A 25,158-nucleotide genomic window follows, 5' to 3' on the forward strand; every position below is an offset into this window, starting at 1 on the left:
ATGCATGAGCTTCAGCTAATTCCCAACATTCGTAATCAATACCCCACCAAAAAAATCCCCTTTTCTCTTGCAAACCTGAATCCAATCTCCGATGAAGAATCGGTTCTACGATTACTGGAAATCCAAATCAACCCTTAGAAGTTGTAAATTGGAAAATGGATAGATAGATAGATAGATACAGATATATATGTAGATGAAGTAATTGAAAATGGAAACTTCAGAGCATCAATGCGGACACGCGCGCACGCGCAGTATCCTCCCATTTCCATTGTCGGGCCGGGCTGGGCAATGTACCTCTCTCTATAGCCCTCATCGTGTAAGTTTTACTCATGTTCTTGTTGTGTTGAGTTTTTTCTTAGGTATTCTCACTTGAAAAAAAATGTACTGTTTGGGGAAAGGAATACAGCTGCTTAAGAATTTTTACAGTAAAAGGTTGTGGCTAATTCGTAATTGTGTTAAGATTCAATTTCTCAAGTAAAGCATCAATTTTGTACCAGAACCATGGTAGAATTTGCATATAGAGTAAGAAGAACTTTTGCCCTTAAACTGTTTGATGTTTTGTTTGTTCCCCTGAACAATTTTTTTTCACGTGTTTTTCGCTCCTGCTCGTTAATGTTGTGCACGGTGCCTAAATATTGCGGTTCTAAATTGTGAAAAGAACTTATTTACTTTTAGCCGTAGTTATGACATTTTCTTTTTGATTACGGTTATCTGCAGTTTCTCTTCAAAATGTTATAAAGAAGTTCACGATAGTTAACATATTATGTTATTTGTGATTGCAGCATGATCACTGTGATGACCTCTCGTTGTCGTTAGCGGCCCTCTCTCGTTCTACGGAGCAAATAAGCTGAAGTTTCATTGGGTGCTATTACAAGCTTCTTTCAGGTTCGTTCTATGTTTTAATCGGATTTCTAACCCTTCTTTTTCGTGAGATGTCGTCTGAGTTCAACACGTTAGCATTTGCATACAAAAATTATTGTTCTATAGGAATCAATTAGTTTCGAATTAGAGGTTTCAGTCCTTAGGTTAATGTAATACTGAAGTTGGTTAGCCAGTGAATGTAGTAAAAAGTATGGTAAAAGAACACTTTGTAAATGTGTAATCAATGATGAAAGAAGTAATAAACGAAGAAATGAACCATCTGTAAAGTTGATTGCCCATTTATGACAAATCTATCGACACAATAAATGTAGATGGTACAGAAGTTGGCACTATGGATCAAATGGATCAAATCAAATTAAAATCAAGATATTGTAAAATCAATTATCCCGTTATTCTTAATTATTAATCATCGTTAGAAAAGACCAAGAGAAGTATTATGTCAGCCTGTACTATAAAATAGCTTCAGCCCTGACAGAAACATCATGCAAATAAACAATGGCAAAAACACAGAAATTGTTGTTACTCTGTTTTCTTCCAACCTTAATCACTGTGCTAAACAAAGTCGAACTTGTGAACTCCAATGGTTTGACTATAACATTGATCCATCCAAACTCGCCCGAATCGCCTTTTTTCCGGAAAAATATCTCTTCCGAAGAGAGAATCAAAACTTTGGTATCCCAATCCAATCTGCGCAGTAACTATCTGACTAAAACATCGTCTTATTCAATCATGCAGGCTAAGGCGCAACTATATCATTACACAGTCAAAGTCGGGATCGGGACATTCAAATCCAAACCACCGTACAAAGAGTACTATTTGGAAATGGACACGTGCAGCAGCCTAGTGTGGATGCAGTGCGAAGGCTGCACAAAATGCTTTGACCAAACACCGAAGCCATATCCCAAGTCAAACTCCTCATCTTTCCGCCCTCTGCTCGTCAAGAATAAGCCCACACCCTATAGGCGTGAGTACCGAGATGGATCCAACACACACGGCATTTTGGCTCGAGAGACGTTTTATTTCACGTTAAAAACCGGAGGAATGGCGAAATTCGAAAACGTGGAATTCGGGTGCGGTTTGAGCAATGATATGCTGATGTATAAGGGGTACAAAAACAATAAAATTGCTGGATTAATTGGGCTCGGATGGGATGACAACTCATCGTTCTTGAAACAGCTCGGTCCTCAAACGGAAGGTATATTCTCGTACTGTCTTCCTGTTGTTGTTTCAGGGAAAACGCCTAGTACTTATCTTAGATTTGGAGATTATGCATCACACCTAAAAACCTACAAAAGCACACCGTTGTACAATACGAATAAAGACAGCTCCTACTATGTGGATCTCCAAGGCATTAGCGTCAATAAAACTAGGCTTACTATCAACCCGAAAGTGTTTGCGTTCAAGAACAACACTAGATTCGGTTGCATGATCGACACGGTCACACCGTATTCGAGAATCGTTTCGCCTGCATTCGACGTATTGAAACTCGCACTGGAGAAGTATTTTTCCAAGTTTAAGGGCTTGAAGAAAATCAAAGGCGAATCGGGACTGGAGTTGTGCTACGAGAGGAGCAAGCCCGAGAAGTATAAAAATCTCCCCGATGTTACTTTTCATTTATGGGGAATGGAAGCCGACTTTGTTATGAAGGCTGAGGCGGTTTTCGAGGTTGTGGGTCGATCGATTCCGATCAGGCTTCGTGAATATTTTTGTTTGGCAATGATTCGGGATAGTAAGGTGTCTGTTATTGGATCATATCAGCAAACAAATCATAGAATGATCCATGATACGAAAAATAAGCGGCTCATTTTTTATCCGGTGGATTGTTCTAAGAATCCATGAAGTGTTTTAGGCGGTCGTGTAGTTCGATTTTCGTGGAACAAATGTATTTATTCAGCGACCGTTCTTGTCCGAAAACATTAGGAAAATGAAAAATGATGCAGTTGTACAAGTTGAGCTCATGAAATAAGATTTTGTGAGACTAAGTTTGTGATTCATATGATAACAAAATTAAACTTTGAGATGAGTTTGCAAAATCTCATTTCTTGTTTTATTATTATGTTTATAAATGCATATTAACCTTTATTTCTATGGTAAATTACGGTCACCCTGAGATAAGGTCAAATTACGAAAAAAATCCTTGATGTTTGGGTAATTATAAACTTCCCTCAATTATTAATCTTCTTACACATCCACCATTGCGGGGTCAAATTTAGTGGAATATACTCCAATTTGTACTCGTTTTACTCTTTTCGAGCTCCACATTTTTAAACAAGATGATTATAAGATGCGTCTATTGGATTGTAAATATCATATTGTGGTGCATTAGAAACTGTTTTTTTGTAAAAATGAGTACAAACTAGAAATATTTCACATAATCTAAAAGATTATACTGAATCTAAAATCATAAAGATGGATATGTAAGAAGATTCAGAATTGATGAATAGTCGTAATTATTCAAATATAATGAGGGTTTTCGTAATTTGATCTTCCCTCACATGCCGTAATTTACCCTTATTTCTAATTGGAAAACAAAATTCCCCTCGATGCTTCTATTCCTAGATGCTTTACCTCGTTGTTATTTTTTTCCCTTCATTAATTAAATAGATAAAGAATCTTCACAAAATAAATTAATTTTCTTTCTAGACAATGCCATGTGATGTTGCATGCTGGATATACCACTTTAATATGTTATAGGTACGGGGGTCTCTGAAACGAATAAATTTACTAAAATAAGATACTTTTGGTTGGTATCACTCATAAATACTATTTTAAAAAAAAAAAAGTATATTTATTTTTTAGTTTACATATAAGTTGTACAAATATAAAATTTACTTTGAGTTTGTAGTTTGTACACCAAAAGTGGCTTTATTAGGTGTTATGGTGTGGGATATTAAGAAATAACATATGTCAAAAGGTGAATCATGATCTCAGAGACAGAAACATTAGTCACATCAAATATAACAGATTAATTAAAGATAGGATCTCATGATGTACAAAGTTTAGACAATTTAGTAAGGGACTTTCTTACACAATACATAGTTGATGGGAGTAATTTTAATTATTCAAATATGAGGGAGTTTTTCGTAATTTGAATATACATCAGTGAAATGGATGTAATTTACCCTTAATTAAATGCAATTTAAGGTTTTATTTAATTATTACGGGATTATTGACAAAATTTTGACTAACTCAAATTTAAAATAAAAGTCAAATCGTCATGATACTATTATTCAATAAGATTAATAGTTGTTACCTTTGCTAATAATTTTGTAAATAGTATCTTAATCTGATACTCTCATTTACTTTTTTCCTTTTTTTATTTTTAATTTTATTTATTTATTTTATTTATTTGAGTAAATTACAACCATTCCCGAAATAAGGTCTATTTATGAAACAATCCCTCATTGTTCTATAATTACACATTAACTCCCTTATATAGGAAGCTTGGGTGTAAGTAAGAAACTTACAAACTATAGGGGTACGGATGTAGTTTATCAAAATATGAGGGGGGTTTTGTAATTAAACCATTTATAATTTAGTCCTCTCATTTACTTCCGGCGGAAGAACAGTAGTGCGAGAGAAACACCGCCTCTCCACCGTGTAAAGGCGACGCCTTTTTTCCTTTCAATAAATTATATTCTTTTCTCCCCATTGTCCTTTTCTCATCGCACAGAAAAAGCCCTCGAAAACAAAAAAAGAAAAAAATAAAAATCAAAGGGAATATCACAGAAAAAAATATCGGACAATCAAGATTAACTTTTTACTACACTACTGGGTGGGGAGGAACGAAGAAAAGAAAAAAAACAGTACAAATTCCCAATTAATTTTGCTTAGTCAGCGAGGGCCCACTGTCCACGTGTCTCTCTTGTCGCCTTCTGCCCAAATTCGCTCTCCTTTCATTGCATGCATATTTGGTACATCACCCCCCCACCCCCCCCCCTAACCCCACCCCCACCCCCACCACCCCACCCCCACAGCCCTGATTTGGACTGTCACACATTCATACACCATCCCCTGTGAAGGTTTTCTCTCTTTTGTGTGTGTGTGTGGAGAGTTTTCTGAAGGCATATTCTATCTTTATCTGCACTGAAATCAAGGGCTTTTTTGGTCCACCGCCAATTTGACTTCATTTTCTGATAATCTTTTCTCAGGTAAATAATAATAATTAAATAAATAAATAAAAAAGAGATTAAATTCTTGACGGCGGTGGTTTCTAATTTTATGTTGGTTGACAATTCAGGGGTTTTGTTTATGTGGTTCTGTTTTTTTCAATCTTTATTGGGGTTTTGGAGCTTGGGTTGTAGTTTTCTAATGGCGGTTTCGAATCTTGATCGACTTTCTGGATTAAAATTGGGATCTTTTATGTAATTATTTATTTTTTATTTTTTTATTTCTTGGACTGATTGTTGAGGGGTTGTGTGAATTTGATTCATCTGATTGGTGTTGGAATTTTGGGGGTTTGAATTATTTTTTTGATTTTGAATTCTTGTTCATTCTTCTTAATTTTTTTTCTGTTGGCTTTCTTGTTCTAAAGCACTGTGTGTGTGTGTGTGTGTGTGTGTTTAAAAAGAACAATTCTTTGATGGGTTTGTTATGTTTTTAGATGGATTTGGTTGCATTCCTTTTGTTTGAGGGCTTTGGATTGGTTTGATTTTGGTTAAATTGTACTCTGTTGCATAAACTTGTTTGCCCAGATTTCGCGATTTACCAAATGATGGTTCGATTTTTATTCGTCCATTCATATAACTTGTTTTTATGTCTTGAACTCCTTAATCAAATGATCACCTTCATGGAACCAGATTGTTCGATGATTAACATTTTTAATGCAAAAAGAAAAAAGAAAAAAAAAACGAGACTTTATTTACGAGCAAGTAGTTTTTGTGTAAACTTTTTTCTCTTTCGATTATGGATTATCGATCCCCTTCATGTGCATGTTATATACTTATCCAGTGGAATTTGAGGGCTGAGGTTAGCTTAATTTTGTGCTTTTCAGACATCCTTGAATCAGATGAACAAGTCTTTACACTGATTCATCAAAATCCCGTTTGAGTTAAAATGGGAGCTTCGAATTCACGATTGGAAGAAGACAAAGGGCTGCTTCTGTGTCGCGCAAGGAAGAAATTCATCAAACAAGCACTTAATGGCAGATGCTCTCTCGCAGCAGCTCATATCGCATACATAGAGGAACTCAAAATTATCGGATCCGCTTTAAGGAGATCGGTCGAAACCGATTCCCATGTCGAGTCTTTCGTGTATCCTCCGAGAAGTCAAACCCCCGCCGAGCCTCATACTTTGACCGAGAAGTCGACCCTATCTTCCTCGTCTCGTTCTCTATCGCACAATGTGGACGCAACTTCAAACATATCACCATCTCCTTCGACACCTGTATCGGCAACTCAGTACCAATCCCATTACATGAAATTTAAGGGTTCGTTTTCGAGGAAAGTCGAAGAGAAACCCTCTGTGCCTATCGCTGTATCTGTTTCTTCGGTAACCCCGCCGAGTACTACCCCTCGTTTCTCCACCGAAGCGCCGGACGAATCGCCTTCCGAAACACCGGGGCCCGCAGAAGCTGCTCCGCCACCGTGGGATTATTTCGGTCTTTTTCATCCTATTGATAATCAAGAAGTGAGGGGATTCGATCTGGGCTCGGAGAAATCCGATCATACCGCGGGGAATGAACGAGTCACCGAGATCGAAGATGTAGTAGAGGATAAATTCTCCTCGGACGAATCGGAGGATGAATTCGACGACGAGCCCTCTCCAGCTACACTCGTTCGGAGCTTCAAAAATGTCGTCAATGGTGATTCGTCCGAAATCAAGCCTTTGAGTTTTGAAAATGCGAGCAACAAATCGCCCGCCAGGCCATCTGAAAATGGAGTATTTGAAAAGAAGTTTGAGAACGAGAAGAAGAATAAGTCGCCTGAATTGTCTCCACTAAGGGCCACTTCTTCGAGGTTTATGCATTTGAATGATGTGAAGATAACTCCGATGGAAGAAACTCAAGTCGAAGATACGGTTGCGCCTAAGGACTTCTTTTCGAGCATGAGAGAGATCGAGCAGCTCTTTGTTAAAGCTTCTGATTCGGGAAAAGAAGTTCCGCGTATGCTCGAAGCTAATAAATTCCATTTCCGCCCTGTTTTTCCTGGAAGAGAACGTAATCTCTCTCTCTCTCTCTCTCTCATATAAGTATTGTCGTTTTTTTCATGTAAAAGAATGGAAGTTAATAGAGGATATATTCGTCTTTTGACAGGTGGATCATCGTTGCTAAGATCTTGTTTCTCGTGTGGAGACGATCCAAGTGAGGTTCCGCAAGGTAGGGTTTCCACTTTAATGGAAAAAAACGTAAACGAATAAGTAAAAGTTACACTCAAATATTTGCTCTGTTGTATAACCGTCGTATTTTTTCTCGATTCTCGTGCTGTTATGATTTTGGCGGGAGTTTACCTTGATAGCTGATGTGTAAATTTTGAGTCTATACCAATTCTACTTTAAATTCACGAAACTTAATCTACGTCGAGTGTTTAATGTCCATCGAATTTGTACGTTTTACTAATTAAGTGGATTATAGTAAAAACACTTATTTGTTCACCGATGTTTTTATTTACCAATTCATAGGGCTATAACAAAAGAATAACATTATTCAGACATCATTAATCTTCAACTATCGAACAAACTTAAATATATTCATCAAATTCAGACACTACTCTTAGGGAAATTCACCGATGTGCTTAGGGAAATGTAAACGATTCTGCTTGGCTAAGTTGAATAAAGAACACATTAGGTTTGTAGATGTGGCCTCGGATCCGATACTCGAGTCATATTATAGAAATCATAAAAAGATAATGAAATGAAAATATAAGAAAGTATGGATTGCGGAATATTAATTATCTTTCCCACTGTAGCATCTTTGGAGTACGTAGATCGTAATTCAACACGTGTCGAACACAATCGTTCAGACAGATGTCAACTTGTCGTGTGTTCATATTAAGGGACTGCATTAAATGATTTCATACTCGTGCATTTAATTGGTCGATGTTTATTGCGAACTTACTGATTTTTACTTTTTTTTTTAATATATATAGAGCCGGCTCAAAATTCCGTGAAGTACTTAACTTGGCATCGAACGGCATCTTTTCGTTCAGCTTCGTCTCGGAACCTTCTAGGTGCAAACTCCAACATTGACGGTGTTGATGATCTTAGAAACAATCTTTTTGACAACTCGTGTATGGTTTCGGGAAGTCATGCCTCAACCCTAGATAGGCTTTATGCATGGGAAAAGAAGCTTTACGACGAAGTTAAGGTATGGTTTGTAATTATTGTTCTTGATGAAAGTATTATGGCTAATGAGTTTAAGGTGTAGTAAAATCGGCTTTTGTGAAACTGTGTTTTGAGTACTTTTTGGCCCAGTTTACTTTCTCAGTTTCCCGTTTCCTCGTAAGTATAATCATGGATTTCGTTATTACTATTTCCCGTTTCTAGCTCACTGAACTGAAGGGAATTCTTGAAAAAACGAGAATGCATTACCACTACTGGTTGTTGAATTTGGATATTCTAATGCTTGCTTGCAGGCCATTTTTCAACCTTATTCGTTTTCTTTTTAATATGTGTGTGTGTGTGTGTGTGTGTGTGTGTGTGTGTGTGTGTGTAAATTAGTCTGTTAATTAGCTCCAATATGTTTGGCCTGTAGCAAGGGTAGTATTGTAATTTGAAGATTGAACCGTGGAATATTTCGTATTTCAGGCTGGTCAGGTACTGAGAAATAATTTTGATCAGAAGTGCAAACTTCTTCGACAGCAAGAATCGAGGGGAGAGAATGCTGACAAGACCCGTGCTGGAGTCAAAGACCTACATTCAAGAATCGGAGTTGCTATTCACAGAATCGACTCCATCTCCAAGAAAATCGAAGAAATTAGAGACAAGGAGCTCCAGCCGCAACTCGAGGAGTTAATCGAAGGGTACGATTTTGCAAATTTTTTATAATATATAGCGAACCCTTCCGATGCAATTTTTTCACACACACACACACACACACCCATATTGGTGTGTGTAAATGAACGGTTGTACTATCTACTCTGATATGCTCTCGATTCTTGTTACGTACGACAGATTAAGGAAGATGTGGGAAATGATGCTGCAATGCCACCAGCTTCAATTCCACGTAATATCGATCTCCCTCACACCGACAGCCGCCGCCGCGAAAACCACCATCCACTCCGACGCGAGACGACAAATCATGATCCACCTCGGAAACGAGCTCAACTCCCTACTCTCCACCTTCACAAAATGGATCGCCTCGCAAAAACTCTACGTCGAATCCATCGAAAAATGGCTCTTCAAATGCGTCTCCATCCCGCAAAAACCCTCCAAGAGAAACAAAAGAATAAAACCACCACCAATCAGAAACCTCGGCCCGCCTATATACATGATATGCGGGGCCTGGTTGGAAATGATCGACAAACTGCCGGCTAAGGGGGTTGCAGATTCCATCAAGGACTTGGCTGCTGAGGTGGCTCACTTCCTGCCACGTCAGGATAAGAGTAGTAGTCACGGGAGATCTGGAACGGGCGGTGGAGATCTCGGTGTGAGTGATGAGGTGGCGGAGGAGTGGGTCCCGTTTCTTGATCGTTTTCGGACGAGCTTGGCGGGTTTTCTTGGACAGCTGAACAACTTTGCCGAGTCGTCCGTGACGATGTTTGGTGAGCTTCAGAAGGCGATCGAGCAAGCGAAGAACAACTACGAACAGTATAAATCGCAGCAATCGTAGATGTTTTTTTTTTTCGCGAAAAAATAAAATAAAATAAAAAAAGGGAGAATTATTTATAGGTATAGAAGGACAGATATTTTTGTACATGGTGCATGGAATAAACTGGGTTAAATTGAGGTCATCTCTCTAAATTATTTGATTGGTTGGATATTATTTTTCAAATAAAGAATACATGATAGTTTACTTTTTTCAAGATTTTAGACTTTTGTTATTCTTGATTTTTTTTGATGAATAGAGCTTTGTGTAAAGCTTCTTCTGGACATGTATATCAGATTTTTTTTAAATATTATATTTTTATTTATTTATTATTTTCTGTGTATTTTTTTGTAGCATAATGTTGTAGTTTTTTTGTTAAATTTGATTTTTCACATATTTATTTTGGGATTTAATTGGGCTTGATTGTGTCCGCTTCATTTTTTGTCGCACTTTTAATAGATCCAAAGTGAATCAATCCACGTGAATCCGGTTCTTATAAGTTATCAATTTAGTTCGATTTATTTCTAACTAGATTTAATGAAACCGAATCCACATAGATCGAACCGAATCTGATCGGATCCATATTGCCGAACCTTAATTTCACTAGTAGTAAATAAATAAGAGTTTAATGCAAATAGTACCCCGTATTATATTGAATTGCTAAAAAACCACCCTGTATAATTTTACAGCCAAAAACCCCCCCTATGACTTTTTTTTTTTTTAGCAATTCTAAAAGGATAAATACATATTATTCTATAAACAAATATAAATAAAGACATATTATTCTATAATGTATGTATTTAGTATTTCAAATCACTTATCACATAAACAATATTTTAACTAGAAAAAATAAGATAAAAAATATTCCTATACCAAAAAAATATGCCATCAAATCTTAACCTAAAACAAATGTAGTGATGAAATTCACTGTTGTTACCACAATCTCACACTGTAATCACAGCCGTTGGATACTATCTTCGCCCTCTCATTCAATTCATTCATTACGACGTCGCATTTGACTTTAACGGTGATTTCCCACGTCTTAACGGACCCCACCTCAATCTTAACGGGCACCTTCGTTCTCACAACAAACGGAATCATCCCTTGCTCTTGCGAATTCCTTAACGCCGTCTTAACCGTCCCGCCAAGTAACAGACCGGATCCCGTCAACGCCGTTTGCATCACCGCCACGTTCTTCTTCGGCTGGTAAAAAACGGGCAAAACGCCGTTTCCCAGGTTAACGTCGTTGTAGAAGATGCTGACGGCGCTGCCTTTCACGTAATAGATGCCAACCTTGCCGTTAGGGTTCTCCGCTCTGATGGTGACGTCAAATCCCGGCGAGATTGGCGCCGCTGACGTCAGGTTCATATCCTTGATCGCGAGGTCCGTCACCGTGTACTTTGGGGATTTGAATCGGAACACGAGGTAGAGAACCCCGGCGGAGACGGCGGCGGCGACGACGAGGAGTACGAGGAAGCAGAGGGTGAAGCAGCAGCAGCGGCGGCAGCAGCTCCGACGGTTTTTGCTGCGGCGGGTGAGGGCTTCGAATTTCCTGGCGTTCCCCGGCGGCGGATAGCGGAGTATTTGTTCTCTGGGGAGCTGGACTACGTAGGTAGCCGGCGGAGGGACGGGTTTAGATGGCGGAGGGTTAGGCGGCTTTGGATGCTCGCCGGACTGATTCGGCGATGTTGCGGCTGATGAATACGACGGCGGCGGCGGCTGAGTGTCGGCGGCGGCAGGGTAAACTCTTGCTTCGGCCATTTTAATTCTGTATATCACAATTCACAATTCACAGAACACAATCTAGCAAAATCAGAGAATGAAAATATACACACAATAATCCCTATATATATATATATATATATATATATATATATATATATATATATATATATATATATGTATAATCTTTGGTGTGTGTGTGTGCGTGTTGTGTGTGAATTTTTTCTTTTTTGGAAAAAAACGCGTAGTGTGTGTTAGGCGCCGCGTGAGCGTGAATGCTATACAGTTGTTACATACACTGCCATATTTATTCATATATTTCCAGTTTAATTTCTTTTTTTATTTTTTTAAATTGGAAATATTCCTTAATTTGTTGAGTGTGATTTTTTATTTTTTTATGGATTTAATATTTTCAAAGTTTATGTCCAATAAAATACGTAATTGAAATAAAATAATGAGAAATGTGCAGTCTAAAAGGGTAGAAATAGTCAAGGTAAGTAGCTTTCTTCTTGTCTCATATTTCTTATGAAGAAATATATAATTAATTTTAGGGTAAATTACAAACACCCCCCTGAGGTATGGTCAAATTACAAAAACACCCCTCTTGTTTGGATAATTACAATCACCCCCTCAACTCCTTAAATTTAGTGGAATCTTCGAGATTATATGGAATATTATCACTTGTGTACCCGTTTTATCCCATTCAAACTCTACATTATGGAGCAAGATGATCATAATATGTGATTTTTAGCTTGTATATATCAGTTTGTGGTGCATCGGAAACTGTATTTTTACACAAAACGAGTACAAACTAGAGCACATTTCACGGAATCTAGATGATTATGTTGAATTTGGCACAATAAGGGTGGAGGTGTAAGAAAAAATCATAGTTGAGGGGGTAGATGTAATTATCCAAACAAGAGGGGGATTTTTGAAATTTGACCATACCTCAGGGGGGTATTTGTAATTTACCCTTAATTTTATTAATTACGATCAAATGATTGAAGGTGACAGACAATTTTGGTATACTATACATAATAAAGTTTGAAAATAAGTAGAGGGTGACTAGTTCTACTAAATTTTGTTGATTTTCAATTAATGCATGACATTGTTTTTTTATTATTATTAAATAAAAATACATGACCAAGCCATTGTGTTAATGTTCGTTTTTCTACATTTTTTTTTTCTTTCATTTGTTTAATTACTTTTTTTGGTTTTGTGTGTGTGTGTGTGTGTTTTTTGTTTTGTTTATTCCATCAGTGATATTGTCCAATAAATTAAAAAATAATTTTAAATGAATTTCTTCTCAACTCTGCCAGCTGGGTGCGAGTACTCATCTTAATCCTAAAATTAATTTTTTTTAGAGAATATTAGTGAAACTGTCAAATAAAAACAATACTAAAATCAATGGCAGAAGAATTGGAGTGTATCGAATGGATGGGAGAAGATCTGCCACGCAATGCGTTGGTCAGGCCCGTAGAGGAGGAAGTTACCTGCATATGAGAGGATGGTTGTTTCTATTCCGGCGGCTGATGTGTTTTGCCCAAACGGTAGTGTCTCGGCGGCAATGGAGGTTTTTTCATCTCCATAATCTTCGACCGCGGTGAAACTTTTTTAGTACAAACGGTGGCGCCTCAGCGCCGATGGAAATATTCGATGTCCAGACGATCGTGCCAAGTAACAATGACTTTATAATGACTAAAAAGAATGATCAAGTAACAATGTACAAGAATCTGGCCAACTCAAAAGAATCAATTCAATTCCACCTACACAACCCTACTCATTAATCACAAAACAATTAAATAAATAAAAATTAATTAAAAAAAATACCCTACACTAAAATCTCAATAAAAATTCCCCAACTTCCTACGTCCACCAATCACAACACCACACAAGAAAGCTCCTCGAAAACCACCTTCATATCAGGCCGTTCATCGGCCGGAAGCACGCACTTCAAAGCAACGCAAAGCATCAAATCAAGATTCCTCCCGACACTCTCCGTAACCACTTGCTGCGGGCCCACAAAGGCCCGATCAAAGCACTCGAAGGCCCGATCCTCCGCAGCCATGGACCCCACCCACTCCGATAGATCCACCACCTCGTGTGTCCCGGGTATAATATCGGCCGAGCTTCTTCCGGTCAAAAGCTCCAACAACACAACTCCGAACGCATATACATCGCTCTTGAGCGAAGGGCAAGGCTTGCTGGTGGTGGTGAACTCCGGCGGCAGATAGCCTAGAGCGGCCGCATTTAAAACTTGCTCGGATATTCCGGACGGCGTTAGTAGCCGGTGGAGAGTGTAGTCGGTTAAGAGCACGTTTATGTCGGGAAATTCGATTAGAATGTTTGTGGATTTGAGGTTGCCGTGAGGTATGGTGCTTTCTGTATGTAGGTACGTAAGACAGCCGGATACATCCACCGCGATCTTTAGCCTGTCGGCAAGAGATAGAGGAGGGGTTGTTCTTGAATCCGTTGGCCCTGCAGAATCTTGATTTATTTAAATGACGTAACATTTCTTTAAATACGTGTATAAAAAAAGTATCGAGTTTGCGTATTTTGTAGACAAAATTCATCCTCGACGGAGATTTTGGAGGGTTTTTCGCATGCAATTCAAAAAGGGTTCGAAAAATTTCATACCATGAAGATAGAGAGCCAAACAAGGAGCGTCGACGTATTTCGATATGATCAGCTTCTCGTGCTCGCGTGGACCCCAATAGAATCCCTGAAGAGACACTAGATTCGGATGCCTAATATTCCCTAGTTTCTTCGCTTCTCTAGCAAACTCCTTTCTGCCTTTGGCTATTCCTTCTTTGAGCAATTTCACCGCCAGCACTTGGCCGGAGGAAAGCACCGCCTTGTACAGCGTACCGTGGCAGCTCATACCTATAGCTTCCGCCGGGGCGGAAGATAGCTCTTCCGGGGTCAGCTTCAACGAGCTGTCGAAAAGATTTAAATCTCCCGCCAATTTTTCCGGTGCATTATTTTCCGAAGTTAAAATTTCGGTTTTCATTCTTGATTCGGTATCTTTCGGGCTCGTTGCAGCTGGTAAAACATCACCGGACTGAGCGGCAGATTCTACTCCGGCGGAAGATAAAACTGTATGTAAAATAAAATAAAACAAAAAAATGGTTTAACTAAGTAATATAATGCACCGTAATTACATAAGAAAACTAAAAGAAAATTTTTAAAGATGCAGTTTTTACCTTTCTTTCCACCGGTTTCTCTCGGAGTTGACTTATTCCCGTCTCGGTTGACTCTGCAGTAGATCATAAACGCTAGTAAAACTATTGCCGATACTCCACCTACCAGGCCAGCAATAAGGGCAGCTCTAATTGCGAATTTCAATCGAGAATTATGCCCTTTCAAACTTATACTATTACCACCTTTAGTTGAGGAAGCCTCGTTTGGAAGGGTAAGATAGTAATTTCCCGGGCGGAAAGACGAAGAAGTGAATCTCTGCAAGCTCTGAGGAACAACTCCCGAGAGATTATTGTACGATACATTAAACCCCTTCATTGTTTCCGGTAAACCGTTCGGGATGCCGCCATCTAGAAGATTCTTGGAAAGATCAAGAAACACAATGCTCCGGAACCTTCCGAGCTCGTCAGGCAATATACCAGTAAGTTCATTATTCGACAGATCGAGAGATGCCAAGCTGTAGTTTTGTGGTGGGCCCGATGCATCGGAAATAGGTATCGTACCGGAAAAGTTGTTCGAAGATAAATTAACATCGGTCAGCTTTGTTGAGGTGAATAGTATCGGTGGGAGTGAACCGGTCAACTTGTTGACGCTAAAATCGACATTTTCTAGTTCCGGATAAGTTCCTAGTACGGGTGTAAGAACGCCTTCTAACGAGTTGTTGGAAATTCTTAACGAAGTGAGCCTCAAGAACTGGGATGTTTGGTTCGGTAAGGAACCGGTCAATTCGTTAGAGCTTAAGTCAATAATTTCGATATAATTTCCCCAACTCTGGATTCTCGAGAGGTTACCTGAGAACATATTGTTGCTAAGATCTATAACGGCACAATGTCCTATTCTTATAGGAAGTGGGCCCGACAGACGATTCGAGGATAAATTTAGATTCCTTAGATTCTCCGAACTTATACTTCCAATCGGACCTGTTAATTCAATTCATTTCGTATAAAAATAAATCCAAACAGATTTCTAACGATACTCGGAAAAAATAAAAAACAATTTACATAAACGCCTAAAAATTTCGTACCTTCGAGCCGATTATGGCTTAGATCCAATTCAGACAAGATCATTGAGCTCTCTTGCAGAAGGCCTTCAGGCAACGACCCCGATAACTGATTATTGCCGAGCTTAATAACTCGGAGCGAAACCACGAAACTGAACGACGGTAAATTTCCAAGAAAACCATTGTCGCTAGCATCAAAAACCTCGAGGCTGTCGAAATACGGTATTCCATCGTGAGGAAATAGCTCGCCACTCAAGTTATTATGACTAACATTTAGATAATTAACCGAAGAAATAAAATCGGGATTCCCTGCTCCAAGATCCAACGAGCCCGAAAAACGGTTAACGCTTAGATCAACGTACGCCACATCTCCCAATTGACCCAAAATTCCCATCACATCTCCCACAAAACCGTTGGAGTGAAAATCAAGAAACTTCAACTTCTTTAAACTACCGAAACCAGATGGAATCTCTCCCACCATTTCGTTCGACGAAACATTCAACGCCACTAAGTTTTCCAACGCAGTCAATTCAGAAGGGATCGAACCCGCGAACGAATTTCGCGAAAAGTCTAAATTTTGCAGTGATTGAATCGAACCGATTTCTTTTGCGATGGCTCCACTGAACTGATTATTCGACAAAGATAAGTTCTGAAGCATTTGGAGTGACGAAACGGCGAGAAAATCGAATTCCCCGATTAGGCCTAAATCGTTCAACGCGATCGAAGTCACGCGGCCGCTGCTACAGGCGATGCCGTACCAATTCTTAGGACAACCATCGGATGCTAGTGAGTTGGAATCCCATGAAGCAAGAACTTCAACTGAATTGTCTGTGTGGATTCCTCTTTTGAGTTGCAGAAGTGCATCAATGTCTGATTCTCCCACTGTCAATTCTAGTACTAACAGTAACAGCGTCAACACAAAACAAACGGTCTGCATTCTTTGTAATACAACACAACACATTCAAGAAGTGCTAATTGGGCTCACAAATTACAGAAACATAGGAAAAAAAACAACCAATTACAACACTCCCAACAAAGAGAATATGAGAAATAAATGGGCAAGAACAAAGATCAAATTTTTAAGTAAAACCCACCAAATAATCAAGAAATTATAATTGGGGGAAAAATTCCAATTCCAATCAAGCCAACCCCAATTATTATTTTGTTTGATTTCGTTAACTGTAAAGAAGATGACACTACACTACAAGTCTACAATGTATAATAGGTAATAAATGCGAAGAGAGGAAATGAAGAGAGACAAGAGTAAAGAAATGGCCATCAGCTTCTCAAGGGAATTAGTCACTAGCATCACAAATGATTCCTCTATAAAATTAAAAATTAAAAAATGGGAAATTCGGTAGGTGGGAATCAGTTATTGAATGTAATGAGTCTGTAATAACTATGAAGAAAGCTATAGAAAGAAAGAAAAAATGTGTACTGTGTGTGTGGAGTGGGAGTGGGTACTCCACTATACAGTCTCGTCTCTCTCTCTCTCTCTACTTCTCTCTACTTCTCTCTCTCTCTCTCTTGCCCACGCTACTTTCTCTCTCATCTGTGGTTGTTTGTTTGGGCATAATTGTTTGATGCAGGACAACAAAAGTTGGGCTGGCGGAGTGGCAGTAATTGGGTCAGGTTTAAGAAAAAGGGCTTTTGTTTTGTCCCCATTCGTGTAGGATGTTTTTGTTTAGGTTTTTTTAACTTTTATTTAATTAATTAATTAAAGCCTCGATTATTGGAATTCCATATATAAATTAAAACAGGCCCTAATATTCTAATATTTTGACAAGTGACAACCAGTCCACTACTAGAAAACAAAAAAAATCAATTAGGATAAGAGATGGAGGTTGTATGGAACTTGGTACGGAATTTTCAAATTTCTGTCGATTTCGATCTGAAATTTTTTGAAATATTAGTATTAGAAGTATGTTTACTATTAGTATTAAGATTATTATTAGTATTGGGATATAGGATCTGAATTAGTATAAGTATTAGAATTTTAAATAGGGTTAAGATTATGATAAGGATTAGGATTATAATTACAATTAGTATTAGTATTAGGATTATCATAATAAGAATTATAATTAGCATTAATATTTTATATTTGTATTAGTATTAGTAGAAGTATTGGATTCGACATGCAGTTATGGTTGTATGCGTTGGAACACATAATGTACTTGTCTTTGCATATGAAATTTTATTCTTGGATACTTATCATTTTTATTAATTAATTACTTACACCAAACGTTGTTGATTTGTATATTTTTCTAGTACTTTGTATTGCATATCAACTTTTAGTCTTACTATACTATATGATTTTATTTGTAATAAAATATTTGTTCTCATGATAAAGATAAACATTTTCAGTATGGGCTTTTTAATATTAGCTCTTATTGGGCTTAGAGAAACGCAAATTTTTTGGGCTTGACCCATTGGTTGACCAATTTAATTATCAGTAGTTTACTTACAAGAAAATATCCAAATTTAAAAAAAAAAAAAAAAAAAAAAAAGGAAAAACAAATAAAAAGAGTTAGCTGCCATTAGCCCACTGGGCCTAGCAATTTGCGTGAGGGCAAATTTGCCCAATTTCTTACACTTTTTTTTTTTTTTGAGTAAATTTTTTAGACTTGAACACAAAATGATAATTGTCAAGTTAATAATTTACTAAAATATTAGTAAATTAATTAATTAATAAAAAAAAACATTACAGCTAGGATGACAGAACAATGGAGCATCCACGAGTAGGGACAAAAACAAATAAAGATAAAAAAAAAAAAAAAAAAGAGAACCTACAAAAAAAATAATAACTATAATAATAATTATATATATGTCAAAGAAATATTTAATTTGATCCCTCTAAATTTATTTTTCTATAGTTCAAAAGGGTTGACTTATATCCCTCTTATATCAAGACACGTGTCCGAGAAGTAGGTCATTAAGCTACTTAATAATAATAATATTATTGAATATTTATTTCAAATTTATAATATGGGGACTTAATTAATACAAAAAAAAAACTAAATATTTTTTTTACTATTTATCTGGAAAAATAAATATTTTGGACAACTCAGCTACGTGCCTGCACATTTGGTACTTAGGTTATACTAATATATATAAGTGGTAGTAAATCTACACATGAAGATTTCATTGTCCCCTATTATTCCCTAAAAATCAATATTAATATTATTAAATTTCATACATCTCATTTATAAATCATTGGCCTAAATTAAGTAAGAGAACAAAAGTACACAAGTCACATGAAATTAATTTGGCTTTGTCCAAACTATGATTAGGGAAAAACCTTAAAAAATAACATTAACCAATCAGCACTCGCCACCTCCCATCATTAAAAATCATATTAGCCAGATCATTAAGAGTAAACTAGTACAATTATTTACTAATTAATTAATTAAATTTGATTAAAGATTAGTGTCCGCTCCACATCAGACAGTTTTTTTCATTAAGCATCTGTCTGCTAAAATCTGAGGTTTTATTGGGATGATTAATTTCTGTCAAGAAAGTACAATGTTAATTAAAGTTTTATAAGTACCATTAATTAATTAAATAAATTAAATTATTGGATTATGGAAAAGTGGGCAGGTGCATGTATATATTGATGATTAAAAGAACAGTTGCATGTTCTTTTGCCAGAAATGTTGCTTCAATGTGTAGGTAGGTGTGTGCCACGTGTCACTTAATGCACACTAAAAAACAACCACTATTGGATATATGACCAAGAGGGATGGACCAAATTGTCACATTTTTGAGGTTTCTTAAATCAATTATTTCATCTTCTATACTAATTTAAAAAAAAAATACTAGGGGGTGGGGTGGGGGTGGGGGGGGGGGGGGGGGGGTCATTAATTATTTGTTGTATTTTAATTGCATTATTATTAGGCATTTGAATTAAGAGTTTTTTGTATTTTTGTTAGTTCAAAGAGTTGGCCATTTCTCTCTAGTCAAATAATTTGTTATTGAGATATCATTTTCAATGTCTTAAACTTGATGGGATGAGTTTGGACTTAAAGAAAAAAAAACTATTGTAATTCACTACGGTCAACTACTATTATCGAAAGTACTAGCAGAGTCAGAATTTTACGTTCCGAAGGGCCAGACACATTAAAAAATTACAAAAGGCGCTGATAATACTATTAGATATATATTTCTTACTTTTTTTTATATAAAATAATAAGAATTTGAGAAATATCGGGGAGGAGCCATGGCTCTCGCGACCCTATGCTGACTCCGCCACTAATTGAAAGAAAGATATTTTCGAAATGTGCTATGATTCGTCCGATTTTCACCACTGGCAAACAATGTATAGAAATATATGCTTTCGGAATAATAATAAAAAAATTAAAATTAAAATTCATAAATGGATTACAGAGTTTGGTGTGGAGCTTGAAATGAATTCCACTAATAAAGCCAACCTAAGTGAATGGCCAATGGGACAATGCATCCAACAAACAACTATCCTACAGTTCTTTGCAATTACACACAACACAACTCACAGACAAAAACAACTTGTTCAGTCAACAAAATACAGCCACAGCCACAACAAACATTTAAACTGGGCACCACCACAATAGACATTTCAACCTTGTCTAGTAGCTGCCCAAATTAAATTTTAAAAAAAAAACAAGAAATTGAAATTAAAACTTATTTATGTAACATTTATAAAAACCCTATCCAATTCTAGGACAACATGTTAAAATATATCAAGATTGGATAATAATAATAATAATAATACACCAACATTAACTAAGATAATTAACTCAGTACCATATCCCAAGATCCTGCTTTTGCATGTTGTTATCCCTCGAAACGCCGGCGTAACTCTCCGTATAATCGACGTTCGATATATTGAACGGCGAATTGAACATGAGCTGGAAATTCTCCGTAGGATGATTAGGGTTGAGGGTCGAATTCATGACAACCCTGTTGTTGCATTGATCGAACCGATTGATGTCTTCGAATATATTATTCTCCAACACCATTCCTTGATTCCGAATGTACCCCTCTTTTGATGGGGCAATCGAGCCCTTGTTCGTGAGGGCGTTATCGTCATAGCACAACATAAGGTCGTTGATCATTCTTTGACCGTCTTCCGGAACTCCAAGCCCCGTCAGATCGAATGGCGGTGGTGGTGGGGCGGGATTCTTTGTTTGGACGAAAGATTGAGAAAAGACGGGTGGCGGCTTGTTGTAAGGGCATGAAATTCGGTGGTTGTCCCTCGAGATTCTGTCGTGAAAACCGTGTCGGATTTCGTTGTGCGGGCATTGGAGGGACTCGCAAGTGTATATCTTGTGGTCCATCATCGAACTGAGCTCGTTCACCGGGTTTTTTCTCTTCCTCGAAAAGTCCAAATTATTGACGTATTCGTCCTTGATAATCACAACACGAGATTGATGTTGTTGTTGTTGTTGTTGTTCTTGAAATCTATCCATTCCCATATTCAACAAACCGATAGTCGGTTTTTGCTCGTGCACGTCAAAATCCGACTCGTTTTCTCCTCCGACATCCACATCGTACTCGCTACTATCATTCATTCCGAAAGCTCCACTGCCCCCCGAAGCGGAGGATAACGGGGGGCAACGGTCGGGGTAAAGCTCACGAGCCAACGCCTCCTCCTGATTAATAATAGCTAGCCACGTGGCGCTCTCCTTAGCCGTCATTTTGTCCTGTAAACACTTCGACTGCCTCACGAGCTTCCGTATCTTGGCAATATCCGGAAACATGTGCTTGATCACAGCCGTTAAAACTCCAACCTTCCACGCCTTCTTCAGATCGTGCGGCTTCTTGTAAGGCGGGGGGCCACCGCCCCCATCCTTCTGCAACCCCAATTGGTGCCACCACTCCTCCTTCCCCGTGGGCCACCACGGGGGCGGCACCCCCTTCTCCAGCGGGAACCTCCGCTGGGGCGGGTCGCAGTGCTGCATCAACGCAGACAACAGCGACCCGAGGGTCGTGTCCTGGAGCTCCTGCAGCGTGTGCGGGGTGGGCCCCGCGGAGTTCGGCGCCTCGTTTCTGCCGGCGACGGAGTTCTCCGACTGGTACTTCGAAATGGCGGCGGGGCCGTTCCGGTCGAAGCGGACCTTCTCCTTCCACCACTCGCGGAGGTTGTCGGAGGAGCCGCTGACCGGCTTGCCCTTCTCCGGTATGATGCCGTAGACGAACCCTTGCGCCTTGCACACTTCCATCATTTTAAGCATGTACTTCAGGATCCCGTCTTGTGCCCGGGACATTTTTTTCCGGCGGGCCTGCTCTTGTGACTGCCTCTGTTTTGCTAAATCCAGGGCCGAGCCGCCACCGCCGCAGCCGCCGCCGTCTTTGCCCCTGTTCGACTCCTTGAGCCTTTTGAGCCGCATCTTGTCCCGCCACATTCTTCTCTCGAGCTCGTCCATGTCGATGTCGTCGTCGGTGTAGTCTTCGTCGCCGGCGAGGTCATGCTGCTGACCTGGCGGCTCCGAAGATTGGAGAGGACACGTGTCGGCCGGCTCTTTGACGATCGGCGCAGACGAGAAGAAATCGAAATCGCCACAAAACCCCAAGTCATCAAACATCATCATCTTAACAAAATCCTATAAAAATCGATCACCGGAATTTTCTTTAGACTATATAATTAACCTTCGAAAGTGTTGAAATTTACTTAATTGCCATTTTCTTCACCACCATGTATCTGCAGAGATGAAACAGTACTGATAAATAAAAGCTGCTAAAAATGGAGTGAAAAAGCCAGATCCGAACATATTAATTATGGAGAAAATTCAATAAAATTTAAATTCCCAGAAAAATCTAAACTCAGATTATCAAAATCCAAAAAGAAAAAAAAAATCAATTTAATGCATAATTACCAGGAATCTGATTTTGAAGAATAATTAGGTAAAAATCTATGGAGATAGGAAGATAGAGGCGAAACCAGAGAGGGGGATAGAATATGGTGGCAGAGTTGTGTTTGTGTGTGTGTGTGCGCAACTGTGTGTAATATATGTATGTATATATATAATAATAATAATAAAATAATAAAATAATAAAAATATAATATCCAAGTATAATAAGTTAATTAATGGTAAATATGAACAGTATTATTAGTACATGGGAGGGGTGTATGGGGAGGTGAAAAGTGTCGGCGATTGGTAAAGCAGAGGAAAAGATTAATTACTAATTACTTAATTACCGGGGGTGAGAACATATTAATTAAATTAAATTAAATTGAATTAAATAAAAGAAAAATGGCCAGATACAGAGCAGTAGCATCGTTTCTGCATGGGGATTAGGGGTAACTCACTTTGTGGAGTTTGAATTAATTTTCCAGTTTTTACTTTGGGTCTATTAGATATAACCCCCTTAAACATTTAAATAATAGGGGTAGACCCAAACTTAAATTTGCCATTTTGATAAAAACCCAAACTTTTCTACATTACATAATTACCCTCAATCAAATCCCACAAATCCCGTTACTTTACCTTTTGAAATAATATCAAATCTCTCCCTATTTTTCCGTTAAAACACTATCACCACAAACCCACTATAAAAAAAACTGCAAAACCTCCCAAAACCAGAAATTTGCACGGCCCTGGATCGGCGATTTTTCTGCACTCCGACCAAGCCTCCGTAGGTACGTCGTCGCCACTCGCTGAATCGCTATCATCCATCGATTTGTTGATATGTTTTGGCTAAATCGACTATCACGTTTGTGTAATTGCAGATCTGTTATAATCGCATACCGAATTCGAGCACTAAATCAGTGATATTGCAACAATTGATGAGCAGGACATCCACCAGAAGTGATATCGTCGTTGGTCGCCGTCACTGCTCCAATCTAGGATTACTCAAATCTAGGGTTTTGATAATTCTTCGGCCCATAGTTGATTAACGAGATGCATAGTCGAATTACATATGTATTAATATACTATCCCATATCATTTAATAGACTATCCCACTGGTATAATTTTACTATGGATCTCGTTAATCGACTATAGGCCGAAGAATCATCAAAACCCTAGATTTGAGAAGTGACGGCGGCGGATTTGTGTTTTAAAATTAATAGACTATCTCATATCTTTTAATAGATTATCCCATGTATCTAATTCGACTATGGGTTTAGTTAATTGACTATTGAAAAAATAATAATATATATGGAAACTGAATAATATGTTTGTTTGAAATACTAATCAATTAGGGTAATTTTTCTTATTATATGAAAACGATTAGGGTAAATAATAATATATATGAAAAAATAATAATATATATGGAAACTGAATAATATGTTTGTTTGAAATACTAATCTATTAGGGTAATTTTCCTTATATCGTGCAATAGACTATCTTATTGATCTAATTCGACTATGGATCTCGTTAATCGACTATGGATCCCGTATTATTCAACCACATAGTATATTAATAATTTCAATATAGTACATTAATCTGCTATGATAGTATATTACGGTTATAGTAGTGATATGAAATTGTGTTACAAACAATATACCACTGAAATGACAAGAACATTGAGAACAACACCAACGTAAAGTATTCCAACATAACCAATAAAATAGTACATTAATAATCTCATAATTTCAATCTAGGGTTTTGATAAAATACATAAAACACATCATAACACAATCAAACCAATATGTCGAGTTAAAAAATTCTAGTACATTAATAATCTCATAATAGTATAATAAAATGATAATGGTAGTATCATGCGGTATTCATAATAGTATACTACTGTATTACAACGGTTTAACACTTAACCGAAGTTACCGAGCCATTACATCGTAAACACCTCTTTATAGCAACCAACCCACCAAACCTCAACAAAATCCGTACGAAATTCGCGATCGAAAAAACCTAAAATCATGAAACAAAATTAAAAATGCAGAATACTAAAAAATGATTAAATAGACTGCAAATACATTTGAATGACAATACATTAATATCATCAAAAATAAACTTAAAATGCAAAATCCATACGCTAAATTAAAAAAGACTACGAACTATATTTTAATGTACTACCCAGCACACTTAAATCGGCTGTTATAAACAAATAAACCAACTATCGATCGGGATCAAAAACATGAACTCGACCACAGCGGACAATTATTCCGATTATTGCATAAACCAACTACGAAGCTCATATAAAACAACTCTGGTCCGATCAGCGTGAACCATCCTCTTCTAACTCTGTCAATCCTCTTCCAAACAAACATCATCCTCTTCTAACTGACAACGATGAACGCTCAAATCCGAACCTATTTCCACGCCGGTGAAAAAACTATGGAAAACGATGAAAAACGATGAAACGCTGGATAAATTCTTCAAAACCGGTTCAAATCCGAACCCGATTGAAAACGATGAAAACGATGGAAAACGATGAAAAACGATGAAAACGATGAAATCCGAACCTATCTTCAAATCCGATGGAAAACGATGAAACGCTGGATAAATTCTTCAAAACCGGTTGTACAAGATTTGATAGAAACCGCCAATATACTCACGTAATTTTATTCCGTGATTTTAGCCAACGTATCAGCAATCTCATATCACGTAGTTAAGGAAGTAAATACCGTTCAAAAATAAAACAAAATAAAAAAGGGGTATTAAAGGGAAATTACATA

At 37.7% G+C, this 25,158-nt stretch overlaps 5 protein-coding genes across 9 annotated transcripts; 2 read left to right on the plus strand and 3 right to left on the minus strand.

Moving 5' to 3' along the window:
* The first annotated feature begins 171 nt into the window (after positions 1-171).
* On the plus strand, positions 172-2,935 carry LOC105970158 (aspartic proteinase nepenthesin-2). The gene is made up of 3 exons (XM_012994994.2): positions 172-316; positions 783-885; positions 1,618-2,935. Exon 3 carries the CDS (start codon positions 1,705-1,707, stop codon positions 2,719-2,721), a length of 1,017 nt encoding a protein of 338 aa, XP_012850448.1. The 5' UTR covers positions 172-316; positions 783-885; positions 1,618-1,704; the 3' UTR covers positions 2,722-2,935.
* Positions 2,936-4,466: 1,531 nt separating this feature from the next.
* On the plus strand, positions 4,467-9,842 carry LOC105969815 (bZIP transcription factor (DUF630 and DUF632)). Of its 3 annotated transcripts, none has more exons than XM_088816470.1 (6): positions 4,467-5,033; positions 5,876-7,039; positions 7,136-7,198; positions 7,968-8,185; positions 8,626-8,840; positions 8,992-9,842. In XM_088816470.1, exons 2-6 carry the CDS (start codon positions 5,938-5,940, stop codon positions 9,647-9,649), a joined length of 2,256 nt encoding a protein of 751 aa, XP_088672596.1. In that variant the 5' UTR covers positions 4,467-5,033; positions 5,876-5,937; the 3' UTR covers positions 9,650-9,842. The 3 variants fall into 3 exon arrangements, with proteins under 3 accessions (XP_088672596.1, XP_088672597.1, XP_012850125.2); XM_088816471.1 differs by having other exon boundaries at positions 5,032-5,599; XM_012994671.2 differs by having other exon boundaries at positions 5,032-5,246.
* A 549-nt stretch (positions 9,843-10,391) lies between these two features.
* LOC105969964 (NDR1/HIN1-like protein 13) lies at positions 10,392-11,478 on the minus strand. The gene has a single exon (XM_012994770.2). The coding sequence runs from the start codon at positions 11,384-11,386 to the stop codon at positions 10,559-10,561; it is 828 nt and encodes a 275-aa protein (XP_012850224.2). The 5' UTR covers positions 11,387-11,478; the 3' UTR covers positions 10,392-10,558.
* A 1,540-nt stretch (positions 11,479-13,018) lies between these two features.
* Positions 13,019-17,166, minus strand: LOC105969731 (Leucine-rich repeat protein kinase family protein). Of its 2 annotated transcripts, none has more exons than XM_012994541.2 (4): positions 15,570-17,166; positions 14,551-15,465; positions 13,985-14,443; positions 13,019-13,825 (listed from the first exon to the last, which is right to left on the minus strand). In XM_012994541.2, the coding sequence occupies exons 1-4, from the start codon at positions 16,504-16,506 to the stop codon at positions 13,227-13,229; spliced, it is 2,910 nt and encodes a 969-aa protein (XP_012849995.2). In that variant the 5' UTR covers positions 16,507-17,166; the 3' UTR covers positions 13,019-13,226. The 2 variants fall into 2 exon arrangements, with proteins under 2 accessions (XP_012849995.2, XP_088672598.1); XM_088816472.1 differs by having other exon boundaries at positions 13,019-13,834; positions 15,570-17,095.
* A 2,883-nt stretch (positions 17,167-20,049) lies between these two features.
* EIL1 (ETHYLENE-INSENSITIVE3-like 1) lies at positions 20,050-22,540 on the minus strand. 2 transcript variants are annotated; one of them, XM_088816473.1, is made up of 2 exons: positions 22,397-22,540; positions 20,050-22,221 (listed from the first exon to the last, which is right to left on the minus strand). In XM_088816473.1, exon 2 carries the CDS (start codon positions 22,109-22,111, stop codon positions 20,318-20,320), a length of 1,794 nt encoding a protein of 597 aa, XP_088672599.1. In that variant the 5' UTR covers positions 22,112-22,221; positions 22,397-22,540; the 3' UTR covers positions 20,050-20,317. The 2 variants fall into 2 exon arrangements, with proteins under 2 accessions (XP_088672599.1, XP_088672600.1); XM_088816474.1 differs by having other exon boundaries at positions 20,050-22,123; positions 22,397-22,518.
* Between the last annotated feature and the right edge of the window lie 2,618 nt (positions 22,541-25,158).

The sequence above is a fragment of the Erythranthe guttata genome, chromosome 4 (assembly GCF_056151865.1).
Source record: "Erythranthe guttata isolate IM_541 chromosome 4, IM_541, whole genome shotgun sequence".
Classification (NCBI taxonomy): Eukaryota; Viridiplantae; Streptophyta; class Magnoliopsida; order Lamiales; family Phrymaceae; genus Erythranthe; species Erythranthe guttata.

What these genes read in the sequence shown, in the direction of transcription:
- LOC105970158 (XM_012994994.2), top strand. Translation starts at nt 1,705, where the DNA reads ATGGACACGTGCAGCAGCCTAGTGTGGATGCAGTGCGAAGGCTGCACA.
- LOC105969815 (XM_088816470.1), top strand. Translation starts at nt 5,938, where the DNA reads ATGGGAGCTTCGAATTCACGATTGGAAGAAGACAAAGGGCTGCTTCTG. An exon ending in AGCTTTACGACGAAGTTAAG is followed by an intron (nt 8,186 to 8,625) that starts GTATGGTTTGTA and finishes TTCGTATTTCAG; the next exon opens with GCTGGTCAGGTACTGAGAAA. An exon ending in CTCGAGGAGTTAATCGAAGG is followed by an intron (nt 8,841 to 8,991) that starts GTACGATTTTGC and finishes TACGTACGACAG; the next exon opens with ATTAAGGAAGATGTGGGAAA.
- LOC105969964 (XM_012994770.2), bottom strand. Translation starts at nt 11,386, where the DNA reads ATGGCCGAAGCAAGAGTTTACCCTGCCGCCGCCGACACTCAGCCGCCG.
- LOC105969731 (XM_088816472.1), bottom strand. Translation starts at nt 16,506, where the DNA reads ATGTGTTGTGTTGTATTACAAAGAATGCAGACCGTTTGTTTTGTGTTG. An exon ending in AGAAACCGGTGGAAAGAAAG is followed by an intron (nt 14,444 to 14,550) that starts GTAAAAACTGCA and finishes TTTTACATACAG; the next exon opens with TTTTATCTTCCGCCGGAGTA. An exon ending in TTTGGCTCTCTATCTTCATG is followed by an intron (nt 13,835 to 13,984) that starts GTATGAAATTTT and finishes AAATAAATCAAG; the next exon opens with ATTCTGCAGGGCCAACGGAT.
- EIL1 (XM_088816473.1), bottom strand. Translation starts at nt 22,111, where the DNA reads ATGATGATGTTTGATGACTTGGGGTTTTGTGGCGATTTCGATTTCTTC.